Source organism: Fistularia commersonii, chromosome 23 (assembly GCF_037954325.1).
Source record: "Fistularia commersonii isolate RoL2024-O1a breed Wild chromosome 23, RoL_Fcom_v1.0, whole genome shotgun sequence".
NCBI classification, from domain to species: Eukaryota; Metazoa; Chordata; class Actinopteri; order Syngnathiformes; family Fistulariidae; genus Fistularia; species Fistularia commersonii.
In genome coordinates, this window is record NC_141306.1 from 6348551 (window position 1) to 6368317 (window position 19767).

Genomic DNA, 19767 nt, shown 5'->3' on the forward strand with positions numbered 1-19767 from the left:
GCCTGAAGAGTGCTCCCCAAGGTCTATGGGCAGCTCACGAATATGATGTTTGCGTTATACAATCTGTAGCACTCATAAGCTCATAACGTCACGTTCTGATTGCAATACCCCAATACCCTCTTAAACCTGAAGCAATCGATGAAATCAAGCCGGTGTTCCAATTCCTTCCCAATGCAGGAGTAATTAGACCCTGTCCAGACTCACCTGTTTCTACTCATGTGTTCCCAGTCAAGGAAATACGAATGGAAATTCGTCCAGGATTTACAAGCAGTAAATGCTGCAGTCCAGGCCGGAACCTCAAAAGTTCCAAATCTTTACACCATTCTTTCTCAAATCCCAAATTTCAGAAAGAATAAGAATTAAAACTCGAACTGAAGAAGGGCACAAAGCCAGTCTCTCTGAACTCCAATTTGTAAAATCACTGGTGACATTCCTAGGTCACATATGTCAAAACTCCAAAATACTATTTCCAAATAGCTGCAGATTACTAGAAAAACTCTTCCTAATAGCAGACCAGACTAGCGCCCAAACTCTGATGACAAAAGTTAAACAGTGTAATTTCCAACGGTGAATTAAGGAAGTAAATACTCAAATCCCAAAAGGGATTGTATTTTCAGAGAAGAAAAAAAAATGCTTACTGTGTCTGTAGTATTACAGTTGATCACAGAATGATCAAAAGGGGGAGCGCTGTGGAAATATTTCATGTAACTCTCTGACTTTACTGTTCTGTGGGTAACTATGCTTATTATCTGAGCCTATGTCTCCATTTGGAAGGGGGGGGGGATAAGTCAAAACAATAGCAGGTACTCACCCTTGAAGGTGTCCTTGCTTGATTAACTGTCTGTCTTCCAAACAATGTGTCCTTCTCAGTCTCATACAAAAAAACAAGTAATCACATCTCCTGACTGATGGAACGTGTCCTTCAAGATGGCACCCCCTCTCTTACTGTGGGACCACCATGAAACCAAACACATCTCCTGACTGCGTCCTTCAAGATGGTGCCTCCTCTCTATGCTTAAAAACCTGTCTCTCTGTCTGCTCTTTGTACTCTCCTGCAGATTAGTCTGTGCTCTGCCTAACTTGCACCTTTTGAGGCTTCAAAATAAACATCCAAAGACTGTTCTGACCATTCTTTGTTATTCATCAACAAGCCTCCAAAAAAAATCCACTTTGTGTCGGATACAGGATAGCTGAAGATCCACTGGAGACCTTCTGGACTGTCTGCGGCTGATTTGTATCAGATTATTTAATGTCTCGTGGCTGCCTTACACCAGTATGGCTTGAAGGGTCTTGCAAAATACAGGCAATATGTTTTTAAAGACAACAAAAACTATAACAATAAATCCTATCATTTTGGTGTACATACAGAAGTAGTGATCAGTATGTGTGTGTGTGGGTGTGTGAGAGACCAAACTGAATACCGTCCAATTTTTTTCTGTAAACCTCATTTTATTAATTGCAAAAGTGAATTATTTACAACATACAAGGATCTACAGTACATTAAATATTTTTTTTTTCCAAAAGGAAGGTAGATAAGTCATTTTATCACAATACATACGGTCAATAAAAAAAAATTGGCTCATTAATGCAAACACCTGTTATTCATCATGGTGACGGTAGTCGGGCCTGTACAAATCAGGAGGTTCAATGTTTGGTTTTTAAAGAAATCTAGTTTTCAATCACTGTTTAAAATTCTGATGAGGGTCAGCTTTCAACCACTGATGCAAGAAAAGAAAGTTGATGCTGAATTTGTCGAAACATGATCACTGATCAAACTCCCACTTGCTTGTACTTACAAAGTCTGGCGATCGCAATAATCCAAGCATCTTTTTAAAAGTCCTTACAAACACAACCGCACAAATGTTTCCAGGTAAAAATGAAAAAGCTCCAACTCGAAGTGAAGCATTTTGTTGTCTAGCAAACAGGATTCACAACATAAAAATTGACTGTTTCTGGTACAGTATTACCCACAATACCTGAAAATGAAAAAAATGTTCCAGTTTTTGGACCAAATGATCACTCAAACATGCTTCTACTCTCAATCACTAAAAGTTACAATAACAAATGAAAAGTGCAGTTTTATATACGGTGAGGCCCAGTGTAATGAAACCTGCTAACAGCTATTCTATGCTGCTTATTGGCGGACCGATTAGAAACTAAGGCACTATTGTCACACAGCCAGAATCATCCGTGTCCAACTGCCTCTTCATGGTTCATTCTTTGATTCAGTCACCAGGTTGCAGACAGGTCTGCAACAGCACAAATTTAAAAAAAGGTCAGGTCTAGATCATAGTCAAGAACCCCATATAGGAAATCCACTGACCAAACTTTTCAGATGTATTGCAATTTGATGATGATGATGATGACAATTTAACGCTGCTTGTTTGTTGTGTGAAGGCTCTCGTGACCAGCTGACTTATTTTCCTGGAGTTTGCATATAACACGGTTGTTTGCATATAACTGAAGCTCTCGATAAGAGACTTGTGGACAAAAATAGCCAACGCTCTTTCAAATAACCCATCAATTCAGAGATGACATGTCTGCATTTTCTAGATGGTGCAGGAATTCAGTCCCTGTGCCGAGACGACTTAAGAGTCGCTGTGCTGCCTTATAGTCATCACAATTACAAGTTCACCAGCTGTATCACTTGATAAAATGACAGTCAGAATTTACCCATAGAAGTACATGGTGTCTTATCAAGTTTGTACAAATTTGATAATAATAATAATAACTGTGATTTATCCTTTATTAATCCTCATGGGGAAATTCATTCTCTGCAATTAACCCATCATGGATGAACCATGAGCAGTAGGCTGCCGTCCACCAGCGCCAGGGGAGCAGTTAGGGGGTTCAGTGTCTTGCTCAACAACATTTCGACGCGCTAGGAGGAGCCAGGAATCGAACCAGGAATGTTCGGTTCCAAACACGCCCTTAAAAACAACCATTTTGTTGTTATAAATAAGACCCCTGGTGTGTGTGTGTGTGTGTGTGTGTCTGTGTGTCTGTGTTTTTTATTAGAATCTTTAGTTCTCTTGCAAAGCTGAGAAAAAGAAGAATTTGTCAAAAAGGTCTCTGTGTTTTCGTGACTTTGCATTCTGGCCCCATCCATCCTTCCTCACCCGTCACTCCAACCGCTGGAGTCTGTCGGCCCCTCAGTGTTCCAGGCTGTTGCCCAGCTTCTGCCCCTCCTGTAGAGCAGCCATCGCCAGCTTCAGGTGCTCCTTTAGACTCTGGACCTCCCGCTCCTTCTGGCCCCTCATTCGGCCCAGCTCATCGTGCAGCTCTGTGTATCGCTCGCCGGCCAGCTCTTTCTCCTGCAAAGGGAGAACCACTTGAAAACCAGAGGCAACATTTTCCTTTATATTTAATATTTATATTTATATTCTCCTCCTTGGATTAAAATGAATAGATCCAACGTAATGCTCAATTCCATCAAATACCTGGAAAATCTTCTCTGCAATACTTAACCATCATGGAAAATTAATCCACTCCGTTTACTGACAGCTTGCAGTCTTTAAGATACTTAACTCTTACTTAATATGGGGATAATCATTCCTTAGAAAAGTCACGTGTATATCTGTCTAAGGGAACTTGCATTAACATCGACACATATAAATGTACGAACACACACATTACCGTGTTAAGAAACTGCAGCTCGTTCCTTAGACAGCCGATCTCTTTGTGTAAATACTCAATCTCATTTTCTTTTACTCTGAGCAGGACCTTGGAGAGAAACAGTAAATTTTCAAACATTACCCCCCGAAAAAACCCTACCCACAATCAAATCTACAACTGATGACGGTAAGATAACCAATGAAACAAAGTCAATGTTGGGCTCATAAAGATTTCATACCAAATTTAAACAGCAAATAAACGTGTTCTTTAGTCAAATAATCTTTTTAACATTCTCTTTGTATCCTGCAAAAGAAAAGCTTGCTTGAAACTACGTTGTGATGCCAGTTCTTTTACAACACTGAAGAATCCTGAACTAGATCCCTTGCAGCAATTCTTTGAGAACAAAACAATAGGTGTGACAGTCTAATCTAGACCACATCTCCTCTCATACACACCTCTAATTCACAGAACGTCCTGTCCTTGTCTTCAGAGTTCAGATCTGCGGTTTCCAATCGGATTCGGCTGATCTCCTCCTTTAAACGGACCTTTAAATCCTGGGGAGAAAATGTTTGATTTCAGGATTTCTAAAAACAGTGTTGTGACTGGACTCTACATAACAACACGAAGCATCAAGGTGATAAATACAGCCACCTCATAAAATTGTCTAAAATAAAAAATATCGTTCTACTTTTCAAAATGATCTCTGTCAAATCTATCAATTCTGTTGTTGTCCACAAACTTGTCAAATTTTTGGTGAGCAAACCTTGTTGTCTTTCCTCAGCTGCTCCAGATCTCTCTCCTTGCGACTGATCTCCCGCTCTCTCTCAGAGATGCTCTGCTTGGCTCGGTTCAGCTCCAGACATTTCTGAGAGTATCGCTCCGACAGGCCGGCCAGCTCTCGCTGCAGCGCCTGACTCTCCGCCCTACAGACACACAAAAGTAACCAACGGTGCGTTCATGTCACGTCGCACTCAAGCTGTCGTCCAAATCATAACACGTTCATCGTGAAATTGATCAACGTGTAAGAAAAGCTTTAATAAACGAGTGCCCTTCAGACAACCTTCTGACAGCTTGATAGCATAGAGTGGAGAGCAGGTATGAGACCATAAATCTTACAGTCATCAATGTTTAGATTACTTCAATGTTACCCTGGAAATGAACATGCGTTTGTTTTATAAAATAATCCAGTTTAAGGCTGAGTTTACAAATCCCAACATTCTCTTTGGGAAGTTTCTTAATCCCGTTCTGCACCACCACCTTACTTTAAAAGCATTTTCGGAATGATATTATACAATATGTAGATATAGTTGTGATAATGTGCTGAAAAGTAAAGGGCTTGTTTTTATATTTTCTCCATCTTTCTGCAGTCGTTCTGCCACTTCTACTGCTCATGACCGTTAATCACAAAAATAAGGAAGAGAATGCACAGAGTAAGAACTGCAAGATAAGTGAAAAAGATAAGTCCTAAAATGCAGGTTCCAGTGGCAGCAGCTGAGACGGCATTGAGTCAAAGGCTTTGTGGAGATTACTGCCCGATCTGATTCACAGCCAGATTCTCCTACATTCCTCAAGTGCCTGACAGAAGCCAGGGCCCGCTGTGGTGAAGGGCCTGCCTCGTCTGCAAACCAAAAATCCATTTTTGGTCAAACTGCTCTGGCTTGACAGAAGTGCCAACAGTTGCCACGACTGACGGAGGCCGGTGCGAGTTATTTTTAGGGAATGTTTTGAAATTGTGAAGAAGAATCAGTGACGTGGAGGGAAATGTGCAGTCATTTTACAAGTTTAACAGGGAGCTTGTCAAAGGGAGATTTCAAGAAAAGTTGTTGAAAAGCTATTCATTGATGGTGAGGGCGCAAAATTCAACATTTTTTTATGACAAACTTATTTTTGTTGTTCCATGTTGCTCTCCACAGATCTGAAAGTCCATAAAACTGTAGCTGTCATCTAACATCTTATCAAGTTTATTGAGAGTAAAATATTTGATGCAATGTCCGGGATATCACTATTCGCCATTTCGTTTCACCTCCTGCTCAAGAGTGCTTTGACATTTAGCATTACTTGATGGAACTGTGATGATATTACACTGAATCACAAATCCAGCATTAATGCTGACCATGGCCAATTTTATTTGTGTGAGTGAGAAAAAAATCTGTATTATTAAGCCTGGAGTTACTAATACTGCATCATTTTCTGTGATCTCAAATGATTTTCCTTTATTATCTCTTTAAGTAATGTCTCATGAAGAGCAAGGTTATTTTTCGTATTTATATCAACAGATATTTGTTGTTCAGTGTTCTGAACAGGAGTTATTTTTCTTGTTTAATTGTATAGTTAGTGGTTCTGATCAGGTAGCTCAGCGGGAGCTATACCAGTGAGAAGGAAACAGCATGAGATTAGCATTCCCTGTGGAAAACAGCAAAATGTAGTTCCTTACTGTTGCTGTGCTTGAAAAGTCTGTATATCCATCCCTCCACTACTCAGTCTCTTCACTTTCTCCAATTCTCTCTCCATTTCTTCTCTGTGTTTCTTTTTTAAAGCCTCCATCACTGGCACAGGGAGACAAAGGTGTCAGCGTTGAACAGGATTTTGGTGATGCGAGGACAGTACAGCGACATTCCCCTCGCTTCCTGACCTCGAGCCGTGTCCTGCGTCTCCTCCAGCAGCAGCCTGTCTCTCTCTAGCTCCAAGTCATGGAACTGGCGCTCATGTTGCTTCTGCAGCTGCTCCAGCGCTTGTCGATGTGCACGCTCCATGGCCACCAGGCTGCGGCCGCAGGGGGCTTCAGGACCACAGCGACCCCGCACTCCTCCCCCGCCACCTCCCCCTTCCCCACTCTCATGCTGTAGTTGCTCAAGCTTCTGCCTCAGTGACGCCACCTGATCGGAGACAAAGATGGAGGTAAAGCCCCTTGAGAGAGAGAAGTTGATGGAAAGGACAGTTTCATGAGATTGACAGGACAGAACAGCTCAAGAGCTGCTGTTGGGTGTGAAACCCTGACCTGTAGTAACAATAACTTAGCTGTTGCTCTCTAACCAACAAGGCTTGTAGCAGAAAGAAACTGTGTGGCTTACAATCAAATTCAATCAGTATCAGAATTAAACAGAAGGGTGTCTTAGGCCATAGTTAATAAAGTTAAAATAAATATTTAGTAAATATTTAAATATTCAGTAAATATTGCTGAATATTTAAATATTCAGTGCAACTGTAAATCTTGTACAGCACTTTTATGGAAAGACCTCTGTAAATATATTGGTTATCATCATCATCATTATTATCATTATTATCGATGATGAACATATTTTTCAGTTTCTTACATTAGTTTGTTCGACTAACTTTTAGCACAACTTGAAATACATTTTAAAAAAATAAGATATGTGAAAATATGTGATTCTTTCACTATTTACTAGAAACAAGTTTTAAAAGATTTTTGATAGAAAATTGGGAGCTGAAGAGGACTGCAGTCACTCAGCGTCAGTGACATCTCAGTCAGACTTGTTTTTCTTTTTCAATTTGGTGTCCATGACATGAAATGTGGTGAAAGTAGAAAATCACGGCAACCCAACTTTCAGCAAAATGATCAACACATGACAAAAAGCACCAATCCCCACCAAAGTGATGCTAGTATTCTCAAAGCTTCAGCTATGAAAAATCCAATGAATTGTATTTGAAGATCAAAATTCATAGAGGTGTTCCTTTTCCAACACTGATAAGAAAGGCACAATAAGAGACTGAACTGAGTGGCTCTGTATCATGTGTGGACCTTTTGACAGAGAGGTCAGGCCAAACCAAACAAACACATCAAAACAAACAGCTGTTACAGCAGTTCTTCCCCCATTTCACCAATTTCTACTATTTATCTCAATCTGTGAAGGGAAACACTGCTGAGCATCTGAGTATAGACGGAAGACTTGGTGTTAGAGGGCTGAAAGAAACATTGACTTCATCTGAGGCAGATGAAGGGTTAATTTGCACTTTATCTAATATGCAAATTGGAAAATCAACTCCACGCACTACCTCCCTCTGCAGCGCCTCATTGGCCGAATGGCTAGAAAGTCGCGAGCCAGTCGTTGGTAAGGAGCTCATCTCCTTTAAGGGCATGCGTTCAAACTCGGCCCACTTCTTCTCGATTTCCTCCTCCATGTGGGGCCTTTGATTCGTCCCGATGCCAGTGCCCTTCCTGGACAGCAGAGCGTCCCACTGGCTGCTGCCGGTATTTCTGGTCCTGTCCTCCTGCCACGGGCTGTGCTCTCTGCCCTGCCCCTCCCCCGCCTCCCTCTGATTGACCGGGAGGGGGCGAGACGAAGCAGGAACCGGGGACAGCTCTACGTACTCGAACCTACGCTGAGTCTTAGGGATGGAAGCCGGAACGTCAGGCTGAGCATTAGCATGACGTTGTGAGGAGCGGCGCGAGGAGAGGAGAAAGCGGGAACTGGAGTTTTCTTTGTCGCTGCTGCTGTCAGGTAATCTGAAAAGCGTTGAGATTGAGAGTAAATACTGTTAACCCAAAAAGATGTGAACCACTGAACAAATAACCAAAAATGGATGTCAAACTAATTGGCAACATGTGACCTGCATAAAATTTAGGAATTTAGAAAACAAAAATCCCAGAATTGATGAACCTCTAGACTAACATTGATCCTGACAGTGTACCTACTGTGTAAGGTCTGGAGAACTGCTAGGTCGAATACACTTCTTTAAAACTTCGATCCAATTCCTCCGGATACCGGCTGTCATGGCAGAAAGTGTGAATACAGCCTCACGTGTCTGGGGAAGAAAAGAAAAAGCAGGTTGAGGAAACATGAAGAAATGAGATGAGAAGTACTGATAAGGAAGGAGACCTAGGGAGACACCTCAGAGGACAAAGACTGACCTGAATCTGAAAGCCATAGTTCTTCTCCACGTCAAACTCAGACACGTTAACGCAGGATTTAAGGTCGATCTCGCCATCCAAGTCATCCTTCTGCACAGGAAACACATGAGCAACAGCTTATATTTCTCTTCAGGATTTGACCTACCTTACTGACGATGATGTCTGAATGTTATGCACTTCTTTAATAAAATAACAACACTCAAACACTTGAAACAGTACATCACAAGTATCTATGAAAAAAGGCTAAGCGTACCTCCTCTGCACTGGAGTCTCTGTAGTACTTGAGTCCGGCGTCACTCAAAACAAACCAATGTTTCTTCCACTAAATAAATACAAACTGGATCAGTTAGTCAAAGACAAACAAATCTTAAGTGTAAACACAGAGAGACAGTGTCACAGCAGGTCAGCGTGAACCACTAGTAGACTTAAGACTTGTTATCATTGAATATAATTGTCTCTTCACTTATTCATAACAAGCTTTAAAAGCAGAACAGAGAAAACATTGACAAATGGACATTGAGGTGTAGAGCTATTAGAGTTTATTAGAAGCAATAATGGAAAGCTTTAAGGACATGTAGTTCGAGGACACTTGACGCTGGACCTCTAAAGATTCAGTTTGCTAACTGAGTAAAAGTGGTAACTGCTTCTATTTGAACAAAGGAATGAACATTTATCGTAAATTATTCTACAATAAAAATCACCATCGTGATGGCAGCGGCAATAGACATGAGAAAATATTCAATGGATAATCGATAAAGATGATAGCATGAACACGAGGATTTCCACATAAGCACTTGCGCACAACTGCAGCTGCTATGAGGCATGTGAAGTCACAAAGTGAAGTCGGATCAGATGTGGGTTGTGTGGTCCAGAGGAAGATGTCACACCCATAACTTTGGTTGGCGTAAACAATATAAAGTGCACAAGATTTGACTGAAAGGGTCAGTCAAGTCACTGCCACGCATCACTCGGGTCAGACGGATTCTATCACTACATATGGGGTGAAGTTAGCTGGGGGAGCCAAGGTGGGAGTGAGCTCTGGTTGATCTGCTTCGTGCCTCTTTACCTCTCCGCTCTCGTCCAATTTTGACATCCATCCCTTCTTGAAGTTGAGGAGGTCGGGCTGCAGAGCAGAGAGAAACAGAGAATATTTGCCAAAAAAAAAAGGTTAATGAATAAATACATACATTATCCCTCCTTTATTCCAACCCATGTAAAGAACTGTCAGATCTCAAACAAAAGATAAGGATTTAGACCAGCACATTCTTAGAGGGATCATTTAAAGGAAAAACTAGTACCAGCCTGTCGTTTCATTCAACCTTCATAGTCCTGAGTGTGGTAAGACTCCGGAGCCTGAAGGAACATCTGGGTTCTACAGCAGGAGTTCGCTGGTGACAGCAGTGCAGGAGGCGCACTGATCCTGGATTTACAGACTAACTAACCCTGCAGAGCTTTTTAATCCATCTTTTCTGCACCACCTGACACACATCTGGACTTACCTGACACTTACACACATCCCAGCCCTGCTGGCATCTCTTGATGTGAATTGTTAAGTGCCTGTTTGCTAAGATTGTGCTTTGTATAATGAGAGAACGATGGAAAATGAGATAATTTGCAAAGAGGAACACAGCTGTCACAGTGAGACTACTTGTTCAAGGCATATTTTTTTTCCCATTTGCATCCCCTCAACCTGGAGTACAAACCTCTGAACCATTGAAACTGCTGACTCTCTTCCAGCTGCTTGGTAATCACGAGCAGCACAATGAACCAGAACAAAGACTCGGACACCGGCGTTGCATCCTGATTCGGTCGCGTTAGTCATGACTCCTCACCCTCTATCGTTTCTGTCACCTAGAAACCAGACACTGCTATTTCAACTCACGCTTGGGGTGGAGAATTGCTTACGGTACACGCCAGGATCAATCTGTGGTGTTAGAGATTATGAATAAGCGTAACGGAATTAACACGCAACTGTCTGGATGCGGCGCAACTTTTTGCTCCTATGGTAAAGACACGGCGGGATGTTGAAACGAACATTTCCCACCAAAATGCTTTCTAAGATCAGGTCAATCCTGGATTTGACAGGATGACAGGAAGGGAAAAACATGCGGCAGGCACCTCAAGATGAGGTGATCCCTCATTCAGATTAGCCAACCTTTTCCACTGCACATTCCTGGCTTTCCTTATCTCCCTTCAGAACATTCCTCATCCAGAAATCTGTCTGCAGCCTTCATCTCACCCGTTACATCTCTCCTTTTCCAGCTCCTTAGTGATTATGTTTCCACCTTCATACACCTGTATATCAGTCCTGAACTCCACTATTCTCTTGATTAAAAACCACAGCTGTCTGTCTCGGTGTGTGGCAATGCAATGATGCCGTCAGTCTGACGAATTAGTCTGAGGACTTGTAGTTCCTTGCCTTTTGCCAATAATTGACTCAACCAAACCACTCAAATGTGATAAGCAATATCTGCCTTTTTGAGAGGCCTGCTGAATGTTAGTCAATTATAAATACAAAAGAAACCATTCCAATCATCTATTGACAGAAACAGTATCTAACACAATCTGAAACACAAATAAACCATGAGCCTCTGACACAACGTGCAGATTAAATCCAAATGCTCAAAAGCATGTCACCTGAACAAGAGCTGTTTACAAGAAATGCAAGAACTGTTTTTGTAAAGAGGGTCGCAGGGCTGCTGGAGGCTGTCCAAGCTGTCATCGGGCAATAGGAGCGGGTTCACCTGAGACCGATCGCCAGTCGCACACGCACATAAAAAGGCCCACAGTTCAATCTCATAAATGCATGTAAATTTAAGGTCACCAGTTAACCTGCTGAGAGTTTTTGGTCCGCGGAAGGAAACCAGACAACCAGCGGGACACTCACACACAGACCACCAGAATCAAATCAGGCACCTTTTTGCTGTTAGGCCAGGCGCCAACCGCTGCGCCACATGCTATTTGACCTTTCCAGAGAAAATGGAAATTCACGTTTGAAGGCTGTGTGCTTTATCCTGAGAGTTTGACGTTGTTTAGAAAGGTCATGAAAAGGAAAAGGGTCAAGTTGGTGAGTCAACTCACTCCCCCCTCATTTTGACGGGACACACCTTCACCCGGGCCTGTTCCAGCAAGGACGGCCCTCTCCTCCGACCGGATCACCGAACCGGGCCGCAGTCGTGTGTCAATATAAACATCCTCAAGCTGTTTACTTGTTTGTCAACAAACAACACGTGTATAGACTTCTTGCAAGAATTCACACAACCCTACTGACCGAGCAGCACTGCAGGCCACCGGGACCGGGAAGGGAAAGAGAAGGGCGTTACAGTACCAGCCGGTGAAGACGACCACAGGGGGGACGTTACACAAGCACGGTGAGTTGCTAGGCCCCTGTTGTGATTCAGGTTACCGGGGAAAATACAGTACATAAACTACCTGAGCGGACAAAGAGGGACTAGTTTCTACACCGGACTGAGCCCGGCGCGGAGGGAGACGTGACACGCCGGAAAAGCGACGCGCTCCTCGGCTTTCACTTACCGTCATGATAACGGGCTCCGTTCGCTCGAAAGGAAGAACCGAAGAAAAATACCGAGACTTCATGCAAACACACTCCTTTCCCTCTCACACACGCCTTCCGTTGGGTTCCGGTTAAAGTTCTCCGCCAAAAGGCCAACCGTACCACAGGCCACCGAAGCTACGTGGATTAGGATAAAAAAGCCCGTCATTCATCCGGACGTCGGTTTTCATCCGCCGCAGAACCTCCGGAACCCGGAACCGACGTGTCCGTGGCGGGTAATATTCCAACTTTATGAAAAGTTAGTCTCTCTCTCTTTCTCTCTCTCTCTTCCACTTCCTGGGCGGGTCCACGGAGGTTGTGTGAGAAAACAAACCCGCCGCTTTGGTCGCTTCAGTTTGGTTCAGCTCCGGGTCCGAGCTCCACCCCCAGGCGGGGGTGTAGAAGCCTTCATCCGGGAAACTCCGGCGGCCGAGCGGGGAGAGGCGGGGGGTGCCGGGCTTCCCGGAAATAAATACCGGTAAAAAAAAAAAAAGTGTCACAAACACCACCGAAGAAGAATACATGCATTCAATTGCAACTACAAATCTGTATTTCTTCCCTGAATATATTTACCCCACCCCCATACACACACACACACACACACACACTAAAATCCCCTCTTGTAGCTATTGGTTTCAGTTCAGGAATTTCACCACATGCCCCAGCACACATCTGACAGTTCGGTCTGATGAAATGCCTTGCGGGGTGAAGGTGAAATCTACGGATGCACACCGACATGCAGAAGTTACAGCAGAATTGCCAAAGTGCAGGGTTTTCAGACGTCAGATCAGTACTAAAGTTACAGGCAGGATGTGTGTGAAGGCCGCACAAGCGTGTGTGACAAACAGCAGTGGAGAAGGATGGTAAACCGATTCATCTTTATAAATCTACTGAGAACAAGGCAGAAGGGAGGCATCAGAGCCCGGAATACTGAAAATCGTGTAATCTTTATCTGGCAATAAAGATGACAAATCTAATGAAAATGTTTTTCTGTTTTTGCAGTTATTGGGAGGAATTAAACCCACCCATCAGTCCATGTCAGAGCCTGTCACTGAATATTAGTCGTCCTGCCGAGGACTTTGTTTTGGGTTTGGGTCATTTTCTTGTCAGGGCACAGCAAGCAAAGAAGGAACCACTGCCAGGTTTAATTTGGCACGAATATCTCAACCTCTGAAGGTATTCATCCTGTCGCCCTGTGGATGACCGAATCAACAGGAAATACTATACCGTTGGAGGATTTGTGTCCTGGACGCGCTCTTTTCGCCCGACACGGAAACACAAAGATCTCACACAGCAGCCCGATCAGCTGGTTTTTCATACCTGCTCCTGCATGGACTCTGATCTGTGAGGATTTCTTCTCCAACTGGCGCCTTCATCTGCCATGGGGTTGGCAGACTTCTGAGGAGGAAACACAGAGGAAACATCCAAGCTCTCACACCCGAATGTATTTTTCCGGTCCAAGCTATGTGGAAGAAATGGTTCAGCGTGAACCTGTTCATGAAAACGCAAACCGCCTCATGCTGAAGTGCTTAATGGATTATATTGTTCTAAATAAGCTGCAGACAGCTCTGCACACAGCCACATCCTTCTGCAGAAAAAAAAAAAGCAGGAATGTTCCTGATTTTACTCGTTCATGTAATGTTTAGCATATTTGTCAAATTGTTCTGGAATGAAATGTGGATTTAGATTTTAAATCTGCCGAGTCTGTTTAAAAGCCCCTCCTGTAAAAGGCATGCTTTTCTTCTTGTATCGCCAAATGAAATCTGGTGTTTGACTTTTATAAACAATATACGTGAAGAAGACAGAGCACTGTTTTCACTTCCATTAAGAAAAATATAAATATGATATGAAGGCGTAGGCCGATGAGTGTGACTTGACATGGCAAATATTTAAAACCATTCTGGGCCTAATGTTCTCCCTAAAACCCTGAGATCTGACTTCATCGTGATTGTACAAACGGCATGCATCCAGCAGCTATAAAATCATCTACATTTTATAAAACATGTAAAACTGACACTCATGTCTATAAAATCATATCAGACACACAGAAGCAGATAATGTCACACTGTTTTTGTTTGCTTGAAAAAAGTGATAGAAACTCTCTGTTAAACATCTGAGTTTCGCTCGCCCACCTGTAACGGGAGGGGGGATTGCACCCGAGACAGAAACCCGCTGCTGCTGCAGGTCCACCCCCTTTCCGCCTCCCCTGCTTCCTCCCAGTCTCTGGAGGGATGTTTGCTTAGAGAATGGCTGAAACAACACAAAGAGGATCAGTGCTACCTTATTGATTTGACAAAGCAAAGCCAGCCATTTGATGCCTTCAGCTCACCCCTGCACATCTTACTGTACGAATGCACAATGAAGAGGGTCAAACCTGGCTGGTTTAAAAAGTTCCTGCTTCCGAAGTTGCCGCTGATCCTTCTGATGCCCGTCGTGCTCCGGGCCCTCCCTCTTCTGCGTTGACTTGACTTTTGGCGGATCGGCTAACGTGGCATACTCCTCTCCATTCCGCGATGCTGACAGCTGGCCGGACTCAGAGGAGTCCAGTGAGCTTTGAGAGGAGGTATGCCTCTGAGTCAGGATTTGATGAGGGGGAGGAGGCGAACCCCGAATCTGACGGGAGGTACCTCTGTCATAAGGGGAGGTGCAGCGATCCTCGACACCGTGTCTCCTCTCCCGAGACCGGGTACGGCCTGGGCTCCTGGGCATTTCCATGGTGACCGAAGCTGATCTGCTGCCATGTGCTGTCTTCCTACAGGCTGGACCAGCGTGAGATAATGAAGTGCCATGGCGGGAATGATTCTGGCTTTGTGAGTGAGAGGGATCAGATTTAGACTCATTCCAAGTGTTTTTTCTTTGAAGGGAGCAGCTGAGATCTCCACTGGTGGCATGTTTGAGGATGGAGTATCCTGGTGGGTCTCTGGTGGCTTTTCCAGAGGGGGAGGAGTTACGGCTGCTGGGATTCTTTCTGCTCAGAGAGACGCTCAATTCTGTCCTCCGAGGCGAGCAATTGTCAGAGTAGTTTTTCCTCGACGACAAAGAGCCGTGACCCTCTCCGCCTCCGACCCAGCTCCGAGCCTCAGACTTGTGTAGCGGAGACTGAGTTGGAGCTTCATTAGTTCTTCGTAAAGGAGAGGAAGGACGACTTTTAGGACCACAGCCGCTAAGTGAACCCGAGGCACATGTTTTTCTAAGATATCGGTTACTAGTTTCATAATTCCTACTCGTAGGAGATGCTGACCGGCCCTCGAGACCTCGGCTGCTTCCGACAGCAGCCGGCCGAGTCTCGCGACGGTTGGCCTGACTCGGTGTGCTGTAGTTCGGTCTCGTGACGATGGGGTTTTCATCTTCTTGATTGTTTAGTCCATTTCTAGTTGTCGCGTTTCTCAGGAGAGCCTGGCTTTCAATATCATAGCCTTCTCTTATCGGAGAGCCACAGCGTCCGTGATGAGTCTGTCCATTCAAGGACACCAGAGACTCTGATTGACGAAGTGAGGAGCGGCTAAACGAGCTCTGATTTCTTGTTGGCGGGGAAGATCTGCGACGATCAAGGTGAACGCCTGAAGGTCTCGTCGAAGGAGAGGACGATCGACCGCTGAGTCCTCCATGTGATAAACTGCTGCTGACGTCAGCTTTTCGAAGAGAAATCGTACCCGGGGCGGTGCATTCCCTCCCTGCAGGGGATGCTCTCCTGCTCCCACTTAAAGAGTCACTCATTGTTGTTTTCCGCAAGGTGCTCCTGAAGTCTGAAATTGCACTTGATTGGGATTTGACTGAATCGGCAAATGATCTGAAGTTTCTTGTCAGCGTTTTTGGTTCATTGTGTCGCACATGTTTTCCATGCAGGGATTCCCTGGATCCCGGGTCCATCCCTCGAGTACGGCCGAAGTTCTGCCAGCCCGGGGAAGCAGTGAGGTTGCTTGATCTGAAGGTCGAGTTCCCTCGAGAGGGAGAAGAACAGCGAGACTGCCGAGGGGAGCCCTGCCTTGAAGCTTCCATCGGTCTGGATTGCCCGAAGGGAGCGGTGTGAAAGCCAGAGCCGTGTGAGCCGCTGAGTCCTTTTGGCCCAGTTGAAGCCAGTGACTCTGCGATCTTAAACGGCGTAGGGCTCGGAGAACGAGGGCCGATTTGAGCTTCAACCTCCACAGCCATGTCAAAGGGGTCAGGTGGCAAGATCTCCTCAGGCAAGTCCTCATTTCGATCCTCTGGTATCTGCCTTTCAGAGGCAACGCCGAGGTTGGGGTTTCTGAAGGGAACGGTGTCTTTGGGCTCAACGTTTGCACTGCTGTAGATGGGATGTCCTCTCTCGAAGTGACGGAACGGAGAGAGTACGGCGTTCTCGTGAAAGGAGCGGACAGAGGAGAAGTGGTGGCCACTTTCACGCTTGTCTCTGCACTCTTTAAACTCTAGAAGAAGAGAAGAATCACACTTTGACAGAAATAGAAATAGGGAAGGGGGCGTCATCTAACCGGAGAAGCTACTGCACATTTCCTGAAGTGAAGCAGAGTATATTGTCTTACTGATGATTGCTCAGAGACACCTCCGCCACGCACGTCAAATAGAACGCCTAAGTAAAGAAACACCTTCGGCTGAAACCGGATAAGGACTGGTCATCTGCAATAAGCCATAGGTTTACTCACAGTTCGGTCTACAGTTCTGTGAGATTTTGCTCATCATTACAACTGACTGTTAAATAAATGGTCGGGTCTCAAAAAATGAGTAACTGAACACCATTTCCAACTCTTCACCCTACCAAGGATTTTCTTTATCACTCTATTAGGGCACTTAACAATATAACGGGCGAGTTTTTATGTACCTGAACGCCTGCTGAAGGTGTCTCTGCTCCGGGCGTCGTCCATCCAGGCCCTGGGGTTGGGCCGGTGGCGGGGAGGGTCAAGACGGGTCATCCTGCGTTTCAGCGGATGACAACGGATCGGTGAATATTCCTCCTCTGAACTGACAGAGCCGCTAAATTCTCGGTCGTCTCTTGGGTTTGCACAGCTATTTTGGACAATGAGAACAGAAGAAGAGAAGATCGGGAACATGGGTGGAGAGAGGAGAGGAGAGAGAGAGCATTAAAATCAGAGCGATAACAAAGATCTCAGGGAACCAAGACACGACTCTGGGAATTGACACTTATGTAACCTGTTTTGACTAATCGAGCCCCCGGACAGCCCAAAATTCTCCAAAATCAGTTTGCTCTTTAGAAATTGACAAAATAGATATGTCATTTTCTGAAACCTCTCAAGTTCACCCCCCCAACACCTCACCCTTACCTGTCCGTGCTGTCGCCGTCACTGTCGCAGATATACAGCTCACAGTCAGGGCTCAGGATGCACAAAGAGCTTTCCTCCAAACGCGGAGAGCCTCCAAGGACGTTGCAGTAGCTGCTCACCAAAGACAGCCGGTCAGAGTCGTCCTAATAGGATGACAAAGTAATGCGCACAGGCAAATCACAACATGTCAGCGGGCACGACGGGACGGAGGAGTGCTGCCCAATCAACCGACAAACAAAAGGTAAACGTCGGTCGGGCCTCTAATGGCACGCAATCTGTGAAGACTCGTGCAGGAATTTTACTTGAAAAGTAGCTTGATCTCTCCCTCTCCTGCTCGCTCGCCATCAGTCGAGGGTTTGTCGAAGAGTGTCTGGCCCCAAGGACGCGCTGCTGTGTTAGGGTTACACCTCTGTAACATGACCCGGCTATGGCCATCCTCATTAATATTTCATCCATTTTTTTTTCAACATAAATCCTTCTCTGGTAATTGATTCTGATAAGCATATCTTGTTGTGTGACTTAATTGTCAAGTAAATATCAACGCTTTTTACGCCCAATTCGTAGGAGGTTGTTGAAATGTAAATAGATAGTAATAACTATATATGCTCAATATGATCCAGACTCTCTTGCCCCCACCGAGACTGCAGTCACATCAAGGTGGCAGCAGCAAAAAACACAGCAGTTGAGCTGTCACTTTTTTTAACCCCTTGTGTTTCAGGACATCTCATGTTACAGGTCATTCCCAAGACGGCAGTAAGCGATCCAGCTTTGTTAATTTATAATGGCTTGTTCCTCGTCGTTACCTCTCATCCTCTGTCACTGACCTTTTATAAATGAGTCCAGACTGAAGGCTCATAGATCACCTTAACTGTGTTTAAGGCTTTGACAGTGTTAACTCGGGGACCTTCGTCAGTTGTGACTCATGACGACACCGGAGGTTGTGACGTGTTCTTTCATCAAAACAGAAGAGCTTTATTTTCCAGCCGGTAGGAGTGTTTGGGCTTCACGTCTCCATGCTGACTTCAACTTCTCCTCTTCCCAACCTAGCTTCCTAGCTGCTCTCTCCTCCCCCCTCTGTGTGTCATCTTCCCTCACCATGCTGCTGGTGTCTCTGTCCTCGCCCGGGGATGGGATGGGCATCAGCGGTCCTCCTTTGTTTCCTTGCCACGCTCCTTTTTTTGCCCCTGTCCAGGCGTCTGCCGTGGGTTTCGGCCGGGCCGTCTCCTCAGTGCCCCCCCCTGGGCCCATGTGGAGGTGCCTCTGACGCAGGCAGTCATGACAGCGAGACGGGTCGAAGATGTTGGGCTGGAACTTGGGACACACGGGGTCGTCGCCGGAGACGTGCATGGTGGCTCTGAAGGGGGTCCGGCGGGTCTCATTGCATTATTATAGCTGTTAGAGGGAATAAAAACATTTAACATCTCATTCAAAATGGTTGTGTAACACATGCACAAGTGGGGTTTCAAACGGAGGCTATTTAAATATATTTGATGTTTAGGAAAAAAAAGACTCCATGGAATTCATATGTAAAGCAACTTTTCGAGTATCATTCATCAAATTATTCTGCATTTGTAATACAAATTATCAAGGGGAAATAAAAGATACATTATTTCTAAATGTCATCTTTCTGAAACCGAAAGTAAAATCGTATATATTACAAGTGGCTTGCATTTAACACACAGAGTATCTATTATTGCCACCTGTTTTACACCTCTCACTACACTATATTCATAGTCTATCAAAAGGAACTATAATAATGATAATAATAACTATAACCAAGAAACAACTGACAATTTTTAGTTAATGATTCAGAAGATCCATCAGTCACATAAGGTAAGCCAAAAGTGCCTAAATCATCAAAGTTATACAAACCAGTGTGAAAAATATTACAGATAAGATGAAGCAGCACCATTCAAGTTCTTTACAAATCAAAATATGATCCAACCTGGTAAAGGTTGCTGGGAAGCACAGAAGGAGCTCAGGTTGAATGTAAATCAGAGACTTTTAACAGTTTCATCTGAAGAGACTGTCCTGGAAGCTGGGGACATCTGTAACACTCACACACACACACCCCAGGTGTGAATAAAGAATTCATGAACATGGGATAGAAAAATAGAATGAAATTGTCATGGGTCCTCAGAAAATAGACAGAAATGATGAGAATTACCTGAGAAGAGATGCTCCCACTGTACGACCCCCCAGCATGCACATGCCTCTTGCTCGGAGTCCTCATTCCACAGAGCAGGGACCTTCTCTGGTCACTGATTGGCTGACCTGACAATGAGTGAAACAGAGGTGTCTATGACAGCCATTGGGGCTCCATCACACATGCTAGAGGTTCTGAGGGGAACACTCACCTTGAGCCAAAATGGAGCCAGTTTCCAGCCCCTCCGTCCTCTGAGTGACTGTATTAAATATCATGGGCTTTAGAAAGCGAAAGAGGTGCTCGTTCT

General features: G+C 44.6%; 2 protein-coding genes across 3 annotated transcripts; both read right to left on the reverse strand.

Moving 5' to 3' along the window:
- Window positions 1-1428: 1428 nt before the first annotated feature.
- On the reverse strand, window positions 1429-13385 carry triobpb (TRIO and F-actin binding protein b). 2 transcript variants are annotated; one of them, XM_086170718.1, is made up of 13 exons: window positions 13359-13385; window positions 9552-9608; window positions 8739-8807; window positions 8486-8575; window positions 8270-8379; window positions 7630-8080; window positions 6248-6491; window positions 6050-6161; window positions 4379-4538; window positions 4071-4169; window positions 3637-3723; window positions 3120-3314; window positions 1429-2249 (listed from the first exon to the last, which is right to left on the reverse strand). In XM_086170718.1, exons 1-12 carry the CDS (start codon window positions 13368-13370, stop codon window positions 3153-3155), a joined length of 1653 nt encoding a protein of 550 aa, XP_086026844.1. In that variant the 5' UTR covers window positions 13371-13385; the 3' UTR covers window positions 1429-2249; window positions 3120-3152. The 2 variants fall into 2 exon arrangements, with proteins under 2 accessions (XP_086026844.1, XP_086026845.1); XM_086170719.1 differs by lacking the exon at window positions 13359-13385 and adding an exon at window positions 12020-12940.
- Window positions 13371-18661, reverse strand: LOC147220797 (uncharacterized; the record flags this gene model as incomplete). Its single annotated transcript, XM_086170109.1, has 6 exons — window positions 18410-18661; window positions 17315-17457; window positions 16855-17039; window positions 14413-16444; window positions 14171-14288; window positions 13371-13436 (listed from the first exon to the last, which is right to left on the reverse strand). Coding segments are annotated over exons 1-6 (2796 nt in total), but the record flags the coding sequence as incomplete, so codon positions are not given.
- Window positions 18662-19767: the final 1106 nt, after the last annotated feature.